Below are 13,087 nucleotides of genomic sequence, written 5' to 3'. Positions count from 1 at the left end.
CCAAGGTAAATAATATCATTTTACAGTCAGGGACCTCAGAGAATGAGAATATGTTAACAAATATCATTGGGAAGCTTCATCAGGGGTATTTAGGACTGAGAAGTGCCCTGCTATAGTCTCTAATTAGACAAGGGCTATTGGAGAGGGTATGGGAGGAGAACACTGAGGAAGGGCTGGTCTTGTTCAAGTTGTCTGTCAGGAACATCTGGGTGCCACCAAAGGTGTTTGCTGAAGTCCTATATTTCTCAGGACCCTTGGCCCTGTGCTCCTCTTTATTTCTCTCCCTGCTCTGGGCACAAAGCTCTTCCATATCAATTTCTATGCTTTCTTTATATCTCACCCTGGGATGTATCTCTGGATTGGTTACTGATTATTATAAAGCCAATTATAGCAACTATTAGTAATGCTAATCAGAGCCCTAGGAATCCAGGAGTTGCTCGGAAAGGTTAGCAGAAGTTATAAGCAAGCACTGGTGTGGAAAGCCACTCTGAATGACCACACCTTCCAGTCTTGAATCACTAGGCTCTGACCAATCACTACATTTCGTCGTGACTTGGGCATTGTCCCAGTTCAGATAGCAATGCAGGTCTTCAGGTATAGGCATCATCCATGGGAGTTGAGCTACACTCACCTATTCCTTTGTAATCCGACCCTTTGCCTCATTTGAATGGCTTCTTCCCAATAAAAGGGTTCAGCACATGTTCCTTTCTCTCTCTTTCCACAGACCCCTAAGGTCAGAGAAGCCGTCACAGGACCCAAATAAAAAGGTATCACTCTGTGTGATTATTTCGTGCCAGCCCAGTTCACCTGGAGTGACCTTAAGTGTTTAGTCGTGGGATGCAACCCACTGGACTCTTCCATGTGCTGAAACAATGGACAGAAGGTAGAAGCGAGACAGGGAAAGAAACTGCTTGGTCAGTCAAGCTTAGACCTATCTAAAGGCAGCAGGCCAGGCTGCATGCTACCTCCCCAACACTCCACACCTCCTCCTGCATGTGCACACCCAGCTGTGTATATTCCACAGGTTCAGTGCCTCACCAGGTGGCAGCACAGCATCACGTGCATGCCCATGTTCACCACAATCCAAGGAAGTCAGCATGATCACTATTCTTATTTACAAGAGACTAAGACTCAGAGTACTGTATCTTTGGAAGCAGTCACTGGGTCAGGACTCAATTGCATTACATGATCTCAAGCAAAGTGATCTTTGCACTGTTTCAGAGCTGGTTCTTCTAACTCAATCTGTATACTGACAAGGCAGCCCCCATGAAAGCATGGACTGTATGCTATCTCTAAAAGTGCTCTCCAACTGCTCATGTTGCTCTCCCTTACTCCAAAGCCAGTCTGGCCCACAGAAAGAAACGGGGAGCTGCAGGGAGTTTGGGAATCAAACAGACCTGGCTTGTGCCAAGGTTCTGGTACAGTGTTGCTGTGTGAGCTTAAATAGGTGAATCACACTTTCTGAGTGGCAACTTCCTTGTATGTACACAAGACTCATAGTGTGGCAAGAATGAAATGAGATGATGTGTGCAGCAGTAAGTAAAACTTCTAGTAGTCAAGTGATAAATGATAACAAAAGACAGAAAGAGACTCCTCCATTATATAAAATCCTACAGGATGCTTGAACTATAATAACTGAGCTCTGGCCAAAGATGTAGAAGAGGGCCAACATGATGTTGGGAACTGGAGCAGGAACCTTCTGCTGCCCTCCATGGGTTTCCTATGAAAGGACATAAAATAAGGCCTGTAAACAGTCTAGTTTCAGATATATGTTGTTTATCCTCTCAAAACATTTGCTTCCAATTAGATGTCAGATCCCTAAGGGGCGAAGCACAGAGCAACATCTCTGTAGACAACACTTGGCACCCTTTCCATGTGGTGGCACCTGGAAAGCAGCATCAATGAACCTAGAGATGGCAATACTCCCTGATCTTCCCATACAACAGAATATTCTGTTCCTTCTCTCCCTCTGGGATTTCTTTTCATTGAGTCTTCAAGAGAAGAGGGTGTGGGATTATAAATGGGATATGCAGCGAACAAGAGCTGTTGATCTAAAAGGCACAATAGGAGTCTAGATTCTTCTGTGATTCTGACACCTGGGCCCTATTAGACCTACCTTGAGGTCATAGGAGACTTTTTGGTGTGTGTGTGCATACAGACCAGCATGGAAATGGAGGGGGGGGGGGAGGGAAAATTTTCTTTCCTTTAAAAAAATATATCTTTTAGTATAATAAGAAATATATTTGGTTTTCCCAATCCTTACAATTTCCTAGGTGCTAGGAGTCTTTTGTGAAAGAGGTCCTCTGGACCATACCTGAGTTTATGCTAATGAAGTGATTTAGGTATAGGTCTCTAGGTAGCTTCATGATGGGGGCTGGTCACCAGAAAGACCAATCATATTATTAAAAGGTGGGAACTTTCAATTTCTTCTCATCCCAACTCCAGGAAGGGGTGGTGGGCTGGAGAATGGGTTATAAAACAAAACTGGGTTATAACAGCAAGGTTCAGAGAACTTCTGGTTCAGGGCTATGGACACAGGGATGCATGGGGGATGGCACACTCAGAGAGGTCCAAGCTTCTCACCCCTCCCCATCCTTTGCCCTATGTCTCTTCCATTTGTGTGTTCCTGAGATACATCCTTCAGAATAAACCAGTAAACTTCAGTATTCACCCAAGAACTGTGAGCTGTTCTAGAAGAATGTGATGTATTAAGAACTATGTAATGTTTTGAAGGACCAACAATTAAAAAAAAAAATAAAATAAAATAAAGTGAAGGAGGGTTGTAGAAACACCTGAATGTACATTCAGGCAGGTGGAAGTACGGGTGTCCTAGGCACCCCACTTACAGCAAGTGTCTGAAGTGGAGGCAGCCTTGTGGGACTGCGCTCTCAAGCTTGTGGGTTCTGACGCTAACTCAAGGTAGATAGTGTCAGAACTAAATTAAATTGTTCAACACCCAGCTGGTGTTGTAGAGTTGGTTGTTGCTGTTGAAAAAGATATCACATATTTGGAGTCAGAAAACACCATCCAATCCTATTTTTGACAACCCTTCCCATCAACTACTTTGATCACAAAGAAGGAAAGTGAGCCTCTTTCCATCTCTTGCCTCTGAAATTGCTTTCCCAGTGAGATATAATGATTAAATCACCCCACCCCAATCCTCTGCATGCAATCAAGGTCCTAAGCAGGTCACTGGCTGGCTAAACTATGACCCTGATGTGCTGTGTTTTAATGTGTTAGAGAAAATAAATGCGGAAATTAAAAAGGTAAACATTTTAGAAATAATTTGGTTTACAATCTAACATTCTATGATTGAATGCAATTAGTACCATAATTAGAATTAGGAGGTTAAAAATAGAGAATAAACAAAAGAAGGCTGGGAAATCTAAAGAGAAGAATGAGCAAGATATCAAAAGAAGACAGAGTTTAACAAAGCAAATGTAAGTCTCTGAATGGCTCATGTGTCTCTTTAGATACTGAAATGGCTGCTGTCATTTCTTCTCATACATTAAAGCAGATTAGGTCTGTTAGACCTCCCAAAGTGATAAAACAGTTTCAGAGACCATATACCAACTGCTTCCTCCTAGGAATATGAATAAGTAAATAGAGAGATCAGCAACTTCATATTCCTTAAGGTTATCCAAATAATCTGAAATTCAGAAAAAAATCAAGGACAACTGGGAGAAAGGATAATAAAATCAACAAACTTTAGGTCAAAGAGAATTTAATAATTTTTTTATTCTTCTGCCTCTTCCATTTTGCATGAGTAGGAAAACTATCATTTGCAGAAAACTAACCTCAGAGTTTAAATACCCTAGAGATAAAGTTATGTGGATTCAGATTTTCAGAACAGGAATTCAGCAACATAAAACTGTGGAAAATAAAAACCCATGGCTCAGAGCCTTTTCCTTGAATCTGTTTGCCTCCTGCCCACATTACTACTTTTCCAGGTACTCTGCCCTTTCTGCCTTCAGTATCTAGCTTTGGTTCCTGTACATGTCCACTACTCAGGCTGGGTTATGCCAGGCTGATCACTCATGATGAAACCCCAAAACAAGGTCCATTTAGAAATGGTTTTGGGGAAGCTTCCAAGCTTGCCCTTGGTTAAGGATCTCTTGCCCAAATCTCCCAAGTCCATGGTGTGACACGTAAGAGCACCAGGGCTTCTAGACTGAAGCACCAAGCAGGAGCCGGGGGCACAGAGGCACAGGATTGAATCTTGGAACTGTTAAGAGTTGTTTTAAACCCAAGATTCTTGGGATGCCTTAAAAATTTAGTTGGAGTACTTTCACAGTTTCTGCATCACCATTCCAAATAAATGTCATTATTCAGCTTTATAAGTGCACTTGCCATAAGAGAATTGGCTTTCAATATGGCAGGCACCTGAAAAGAAGTATCAATTAATGATGGAATGCCAGTGCTCCCAGATCTTCCTATTTAGAGGAGTCTGGGACTTCACCTGTATCCCATTACTATAAAACAGGATTGTTCCCACCTGTGACTTCTTCCATCCTTCCATCAGTCTGTCCCCTGCAATATCTCTAAGAAACCACTTGGTCTTGCTATGTCAAGCTTTTCTACTTTCTTCTGACTTTAAAAAAATTAATTGGCATATAACTGCACATACTTATGGAGTGGAGTGTGATAATTCAACACATGTATACAATGAGTAATGATTAAATCAGAGTAATTAGCATTTCCATCTCCTCAAACATTTATCATCTCTTAGTGGTTAACATTTCCTTAAATGTGTTAATTACACAACCTGATTGTAAATGGCTGAGAGTAGAAACTGTGTCTTACATTTCTAGGTGCCCTCACATGGCCTCATTCAGTATTTTCCACGTTAGGTGCTCCCAAAGGTAAGTTGAGTAGGTAAAGGAGACTTTTTTTAAATGAAGCTGCAGATGCTTCTGCAAATTCAAGTATTAATTAGAAATAAGCTGGGCTTCAAAGAAATTTAGAGATCTCTGGTGACATCCTCCAAAGCAAAGATTTTTATTTATGGAGCACCTGAACTCAATACCGTAAGTAATAATCCAGTTATATTTTTTCTTGAAAACCAATACCCTTTAAAATATTGCCCTATCATATACTCTGCTGAAAACCAATGACTTAGAGCTAAGATAGGTGGGCACCAGAGATAGAGAGCTGTCCATGGCACTTATTTTGTAAGAAAAACATCAGTAACAGCTTTGTTCCTTAGAGGGCACGGGGAAAGCATCTGCATCATCCCCCAAGTTGCCAGAGCTTTACCTTATATTGAAGTGTCCCAATGTTATGCAGGTGTTGGCTTTATGTTGTATTGTAATATCTTAGGCCATTCTGGAAAGGCAGTGGGTTAGGAGCTAGGGGTCCTAACAATGAACAAATCTAGCTAGAGCCCTGCTCTCCTGGTGCACACATGCTAGTGGAGGCAAGGCAAGGAACTTTTGGAGGTTAGGAACAAACACCAGTGAATACAAAATATGTATGATGGTAAGAAGTGCTTTGGAAGAAAAATTGAAGCAATGTAAAGGGAATACAGTAGGGGCTGGTATGTAGATAGGTGGTAGAGCACTAGCCTAGCATATGAAGGTCCTGGGGTTCAACCCCTAGCACTGCAAAAGAGTGGGGACAGTGTAGGCTGGAAGTAGCAGGGAGTGTTTGGGGGCAATACACAGGAGCTCAGGGAAGACATACTGAAACAATTGTTTAGGAAGAGACCAATAAGTTATCAAGCAAATCAACTGGTTCTTAAGAACCTTCCAGGCAGAGACAGCTGTAAATGCAAAGGCCCGGAGGTGAACATGTATTTGGATAATGTTTGCATTACTTACATCAAGAGGGCAGGAAACACTGCTAGGAAAGAAGACAGAGAAGATGGGAAAGGAAGGATGGTCTAAGCAGGGAGCGATCAAAGTTGACTTCAAGGCACTTTAGCTCTTAATTTCCACAGGGAGGCAGGACACCCTGGAGAGATGAGCCTGAGAGGCATGTGACTAACCTTCATTGTATCTTAAAGGATCACACAGCCTGCTATGTTGAGAACAGACATCATTAGAGGAGGCAAGCACTGCACAGAAGACTGGCCTGGAGACTCCACAATACGGGAGATGAGACAAGATGCCAGTTTAGACCAGATGTGAAGTGGTTAGATCTTGGATCTGTTTAAAATGTTGAGATGTCAGAATTTGCTAATGAAACAGATGTGAGATGTGAAAGACAAGAGTTAAAGGTGACACTGAGGTTTTTGAGTTGTGCAGATGGATAATGGGACTGCCATCTACCCAGACAAGGGTGACTGTGGAAAGAGGCATGAATGTGAATGCCCCACAGATACACGTATGAAGAGAAAGGTAGTGGGGACAACTGTTAAAGGGATGCTCTCAGCGGGTGCCAGAGGATGGGACATGTCCACTGGAGGCAGGGCTAGCCTTCCAGGGCGGAACAAATCATGCATCCCAGGAAAAAGGAGGGAAGCTAGAATAGGTGGGTACAAGAAAAGGGATGGGATCTACCTACTGAAGCATACTGCTTTAAATGCTGCAAGAGAAAACTCCCAGACTCCACCCTACTCATTATGGGCAGGTTCTGCAAGGGGTCTCATGCATAGCTTAGTGCACCTCTGGGACACTTAGCAAATGGATTTAAGCAGATCTGTTTTCTCTCTCTCAGCTCTGCATGGCATTCCCACAGACTCACCTGGGAATACCACAGGCCCTCATTTTTACTTCTCCTCCCCACTCCACTTTACAAAGAAAGGCATTCTTCACTTAACTCATCTTGGGAGACTATACAAAGAACCAACAAAGATCTGCCTGCAGTTGTCTCTGTGTATGAATTACCTTAAAAAACTGAGTGGCAAATAATTTAAAAGGTGAGGGGGTAATCCTTTTATTTTTTGCTTTCAGTAAAAATGAAGAAGAAACTAATTAAGTTGCCAACTGATGCATTTGATGGAAACAATGTTATTTTGTGCATAAAATCTGGAAGAAGTTCAAAGAATTGAATAATTTTTTTTAACAAAAAGTCTTTCATTACCAACTCAAGATGTTGCTGCATCTATTAACAAAATAAGTTAAAGAATTGATGATGACAACTGTATTGTTCTGTTCTCTTGTGTCTAGAAATAACAGAATCACCTGTGGATACATAAATTAATTTAAAACAAACCTCCATCTTGACACAGACATGAATATCCAATATAAAAAGTATTGAATATTATGTATTAAAATTTATACCAATAAAAATGTGCCAATAATAATAGCAATATTAAGTCAAATCTGAAGAACTTTTTAAACACTTATGGTCTGAAGGAATAATTTCTATGTAAACATTTACATTTGAGAAAAAATGAGTTATAGTGATTAATAAAAGTCTTTCAAATACAAAATTATTTTGCATTATTTATAAAACCCTGCATGAAAAGCATAACAGAAATGCAGATACAAGGAGAAAAAGAGGATATGTAAAACATTAAACAGCAAAAGAAGGGTTTGCTTATATTGTTTTTTAAGGAAATGATATGGACACAGAGTTAATTATTATGATATTAAGATTCCATGTGAAATAAAGACTAACAGTTTTATGTTTGAATTTCAATATTTACAACTTGATGGCACAATATCACCTGTAATTAATTGAATTTAAATTAGCATCACAGATATCAAGTTAAAAATCCAGGAATAGAAAACAAATTGAGTATCCCTTATCCAAAATACTTGGGAACTATTTCAGATTTTGAAGTTTTTTTGAATTTTGGTATATTCGTGTAGATTTTGCTGGTTGAAGATCTCTAACTGAAAAATCTAAAAACTTAAAGTCCAAAATCTGAAAGAGTTTGAATGTCATGTTCAAAATGTTTCAGATTTCATAGCATTTCAGACTATGGATTTTAGATTAGGGATGCTCAACCTATATAATCTTTAGAGGTTTTTGCAGCAGTCACTACAGCATGAAATGTGAAGACTTATAGCACAGAAACTCTCAGACTGAGTCAAACATGCATCTCTTGAGGGTACAGAAGACAGGCAGGTGCTGCAGAGCACTAGGGAGTGGCTACAGCACAGGTTGGGACCATCTAAATGCTGCCCTGCATCTTATTATTTTTCTTGCCTGAAGTGGTTTTGAAATGTCCCCAGATCACCCAGTAGTACAATAGAAGCACACATCAAGCTCTGCTGTTATTCAGTATTGAATATTCAATGCCAACCTAAAGGACTCTCTAAGCCAGAAATTTATAGTCTGCAGCATGACACCTCCAGCATTCGTTGTTGGCAGGTGTAGAGTCAGGGGTGACAGCCTGGGCTTTTCCTCACAGAACCTCTGCCTTCCCTGCTGATCAAGCACATGCATCCCAGAAACATGAATAGGCAGACACAGAAGCAAGGATGCCACTGTCTTAACTTACCATTTGCAGCCAAATATTGGTGGTTAAAACTTGGTTCTTCTCATCCTAAAAAAGAAAAGAAAGAAAGAACAAAAAAAAAGCAGCATAAATACAGCTTATGTACTTTACAAAAGAAGGATTGATACAATTATTCATGTAGAAATTTGACTATTGGGATCATTGTTATATGTGCAAATTAGAATGCACCAGGCACTTCCAAATCTATGCCAGCAGCATTTCCCCAGAGTTAAGCTTTTCTATTCATTCTGAAGTAATACACATTTATTATAGAGCACTTACAAAGGATGGCAGAGTATAAAGAAGGAAATTAAAATTGGGCAACCCTACCATCCAGAAATGATGTCTGCTAAGGACTTTGCCATTTATCTTATTTATAATTTACATACTTTAAAAATTGGGTGCAAATTTTAATTTTTAAAGGCAGTTTTATTGCTAGAATTTATGTACTTTTAAACAAATATAAATATTCAAATATTCAATGCTTCCCTCCCAAAAAAGCATGGCCCCATGTCAAGCAGCCCCACCCTATGTTGAGAATGCTGTAGCCTATAGCTCTGCCACATCCCTGTGGGTCTGGGTCTTCTAATATTCTCTACCTGGCCAGTCAACATGTCAGGCCCCTGCCATACATCTGCAAAATAAATCCTACACAACTGAGTAAACTAAGGGTTAGAAAAGTGAGGCAACTTTACAAAGAATACACTCACAGTGGGATATGTCTGACTCCAGGACCCATTTTTCTGCATTTCCAAGATACCTTTCTGAATGGGGATCCAGCAAGGCATCAAGTTTGTGCATCAGCCACTGAGCCCAGCACAGTGTATCAACGTTGTTCAAACACCAAGCATCTACTACAGTTCGGATCATAAGTATCCCTCAAAGGCCTGGAGCTATGGAAGGTACTAGAGCTTTTAAGAGGTGGGGGCCTAGGGGCTGGGGTTGTGGATCAGTGTTAGAGCAGTTGCCTAGCATGTGTGAGGCACTGAGTTCTATTCTCAACGCCACGTAAATAAATTAAATTAAAAAAATAATGTTATTGTGTCCATCTACAACTAAAAAAAAAATTAAATAAAAAGAGATGGGGCCTAGTAGACAGTCTTTAGGTCATTAGGGGATTGCTCTTGAAGGAGACAGACAGTGGGACTCCAGCCCCTTCCTCTTCCTCTCTTTCATTCCTGGCAGCTCTTGAGCAGGTCTGCTCTACCACATGCTCCTGCCACAATGAGCTGTCTTGCTACAGTCCCAAAGGGAGAGGCCAACCAATCACAGACAGAAACTTCCAAAACCATGGACCAAAATAAACCTTTTCTTTTTGTAGGCTGATTACTTCAGGTATTATTACAGTGATGGAAAGTGAACTAACATACCATGTAAAGAAGAGTCTAGTCAAACTTGCCCTTTACAATTGGGATGCAAGCAGTACTTTATCACTGGCTAAGTCCAGCAGGGTCTAGCAAAAAACAATTCACAAAGAGGCAACTGAGCAACTTTTATATAATAGTTATATTAGAATGTTGTTGTTTTAGTATTGAATCCTCTCAACTGCAACCTAAAGGGTTCCGTATATTAGCAACTAACACCCTCTCCAGGGAAAGTATTTATTAAGGTTAGCGTGAAGACTTGCCTGGAAGCTAAGACCTCAAGTTCCCCTGTAATAGGAATTACTTGTCCTGGTTCACTAATGGGAAGTCACCAAAAACAGGCCCAATGATTGAAAGCACCTAGCATCTGCCAGGGTGTAGTCTGCAGGCAGGGATGCAAATGAGAATTGAATGCTGCTTCTTATTAAAATAAAAATGTGGTATACAGGTAAGAAGTTGGCAGGGACATTCTAACATATCCATGCCCCTGTGCCCTGCTGCTCACCTGCTGAGTGCCTTTGAGGGTGAGATGGGTGGGGTTGGGCAGATACCACAGAGAGGATACTGCTCCCAGTGGACTATATCTCAGAGGGTTCCAGGACAGGGGATATGCTTAGGAGAAACTGACAGTTCTGTAACAGAGGAAAGACATTTCCTTTTCCAAAACAACACAAGCCAATATATTTTCATGGTAAAAAGTTGTAGAGCTCACAGTTCTCCGTGTTCCACATGAGGAGCCATATGTTGAAACTGTACATGTGCTCAGTTCCAGTTCAGTCTCCTATTCCTTAAGCTCTTCAGGACATGAATCTGCTGCCTCAACTTATTAAGCAGCTGTTGTTTTTAATGGACTTAGAATTAGCAAGGTTCCACATTTAGGTGCCTTTTCTTCTTTTAATTGCATTTGTGTCTTCCTCTCCTGAGAGAAAGGCTTCTGCGATTTGGGAGCTCAATTACTACCAATCTAATTAAAAGGCTTTTTTTTCTTTCCAGCATTCAAACGGAAACCTCATTAGAGTGACACTGGATTTCTGTGCTGTGTGGCAGCATGGGACCAAAGTATAGCATTTCAATCTGTAATCAACAACAAGCAGCAGCCAGCCACCACCTGACAGCACAGCAATGCCAAGGGGGGCCCTCTGCTGAGGCTCCAAAGGAAGCCCGTTGTAGTCGGAGGGCTCCACTCTCCAAATGCATCTCCTTCTTCCCCTCACTGGCTCAGGGCCGCACCCACAGGGTGACAAGGTCTCACACTTTCTCCGACCTGCAATATGCTGACTCACGCATACACACATATGTGCACACTCACATTTGTCCTCTGCTCACCTCCACATGGGGCTTTCTGAACACAAATATAATCAGTTCATCCTCTTTCAACTTCACTGAACAAAGGATCAGGTCAAAAATCCCTTACTCAGTGCACAAGCCTTTTCTCTGTGGTCCAGCCAACTTTTCCTTCATTCATTCGTTTGCTCATTCATTCATTCAACAAATGTTATGAAGCACTTCCTGTTTCAGGCAATATGCTGGCCTGATATGTAATGTGGTAATTGAACATTGTTCCTGAGCTCCTGGAAGATAAAATGGGGGAGCTTGCCAAGGCTCTATTCAGGTGGAAAACAGCATCCCACAGGTACCCCAGGGCTGGTAATTAGCAAGCAGTGCAGTTTCTGTGTCTTAGCCTGTTTAGGATGTTTTAAAAACAATATAAACTGAGAGGCTTATAAACAACAGGAATTTATTTATCAGTTTGAGAATGGAAGTCTGAGATCAAGGTGCTGGTATAATTGAATTCTGCTGTCTGGTGAGGGCCTGTTTCATGGTTCATAAGTGGTGGTCTTCTGCCTGTGTCTTTACATGGTGAAAGGGGTGAAATCGACTTTCTGGAATCTCTTTTTTATAAGAGGACTAGTCCAATCTGTGAGGGAGCCATTCTCAGGACTGAACTACTTCCCAAGGACCCCACCCCCAATATCATCTTGTGGCTTAGGATTTCAACATATGAATGAGGAGGGCACAAATATTCAGACCATAGCACTCTTAAAATTGTTTTCAGTAATTCCAGGTCAACCATCTGGCTATTACTGCCCTGTCCACACTGAGCAGGACAGCAATGAAGAGTCAGAGACCATGTGGGCAGAAGGATCTCTGGGTCTAATCTCAGTTACCCAGCCAGTAGGCACTTGTAGTCTTTGGGCTTCAATCTTCTCTCCTTGGAAATGAAAATATTAACAGCTGCTCTATGTGCCTCCTATAGCCAGTGGTATTAAGGGTAGCACCATTCAATCCATGAAATGTCACTCGGCATTAGCAGCTGTCCCTGTGCAGCTGCTTGCCCATGGATCTCCCTGAAGAACATGCTCCTGTCTGCCTTGAGGACTCAGGAGAAGCCTATCATGGAAGCAAAGAAGATCAGTGTGACACCATACCCCAGAGTCAAGTGGCCTGACTCTCCTCACTCTGTTTTAATTTGAGCACTTCACTGAAGAGCACACTTTGATTTATATGAACACATTTTTTAAAAAAATCAATCTTTCTGAATAATTGTGTATCTTATTTAAGTACAACTGTTCTGATGATGTGTAATGTGCTATCTTGCATTCTTACAGCAGCTATTCTTTTGGAAGTTATGGAAAGAATTATTCAACATTATTTCACTGCTTTCTTTGCTTTTGAGTAGATGCTGAGGAAAACAAAACAAAACAAAATACGTAACACTAGATCTAACCATGTCTAAATTCTTGCTTGCAGGGAAGACCACTGGATGATATAAATTCACATTTTTTGTAGCACTGTATAGTTTATAACAAGGATGGCTTCTTTTATCCAATTTAATCTTTACACCAACCATATTTTATCCTAGTTTTACAGAATAATAAACTGAGAGTCTATGATTTTTTTCTGTGTCAGCAACATATTAAGTCTGACAAAAGACTGATAGAGTAAGAAATAAACTCCTACAAATCAATAAGAATAAAGGCAGATAATCCAACAGAAAAAAATGGGCAAAAGATGAACAAGCACTTTACTAAACAGAATTTCTATGATACCTGAACAGGGCACAGATAACCTTTAAACAGAGTTTTTATTCTTGTAAATGTCATACATATATGGACACGCATGTGCACACTGTGTAACTCACTTTGGCCTAGTGGCAATTCAGCAAAGCTACAAGTATTGTTTTTTCTCATTTAATAATGAGAATTACTAATTTTATTTGCCTCTGTTCTGTTTGAATGCTTTGTTGTAAGTATATATTACCTTTATAATCGAAGGGAAAAGGGAATGCTTAAATAATCAATTGTGGAACAAAACAAAATAAACTCCTGGCTTT

At 40.7% G+C, this 13,087-nt stretch overlaps 1 protein-coding gene across 2 annotated transcripts in view; it reads right to left on the bottom strand.

The window, feature by feature from the left end:
- Chrna7 (cholinergic receptor nicotinic alpha 7 subunit) overlaps positions 1 to 13,087 on the bottom strand; it is a 104,232-nt gene that overhangs the window by 47,988 nt on the left and 43,157 nt on the right. For both annotated transcript variants that reach the window (XM_026393040.2, XM_026393041.2), the window contains exon 3: positions 8,393 to 8,437. In XM_026393040.2, the coding sequence (XP_026248825.2) occupies positions 8,393 to 8,437 (45 nt within the window). The remainder of the gene's footprint in view (positions 1 to 8,392; positions 8,438 to 13,087) is intronic.

This window comes from Urocitellus parryii, chromosome 6 (assembly GCF_045843805.1).
Source record: "Urocitellus parryii isolate mUroPar1 chromosome 6, mUroPar1.hap1, whole genome shotgun sequence".
Lineage (NCBI taxonomy): Eukaryota > Metazoa > Chordata > Mammalia > Rodentia > Sciuridae > Urocitellus > Urocitellus parryii.
Note: the sequence above shows the minus strand (reverse complement) of the source record. Positions and strands in the feature narration are given on the sequence as shown.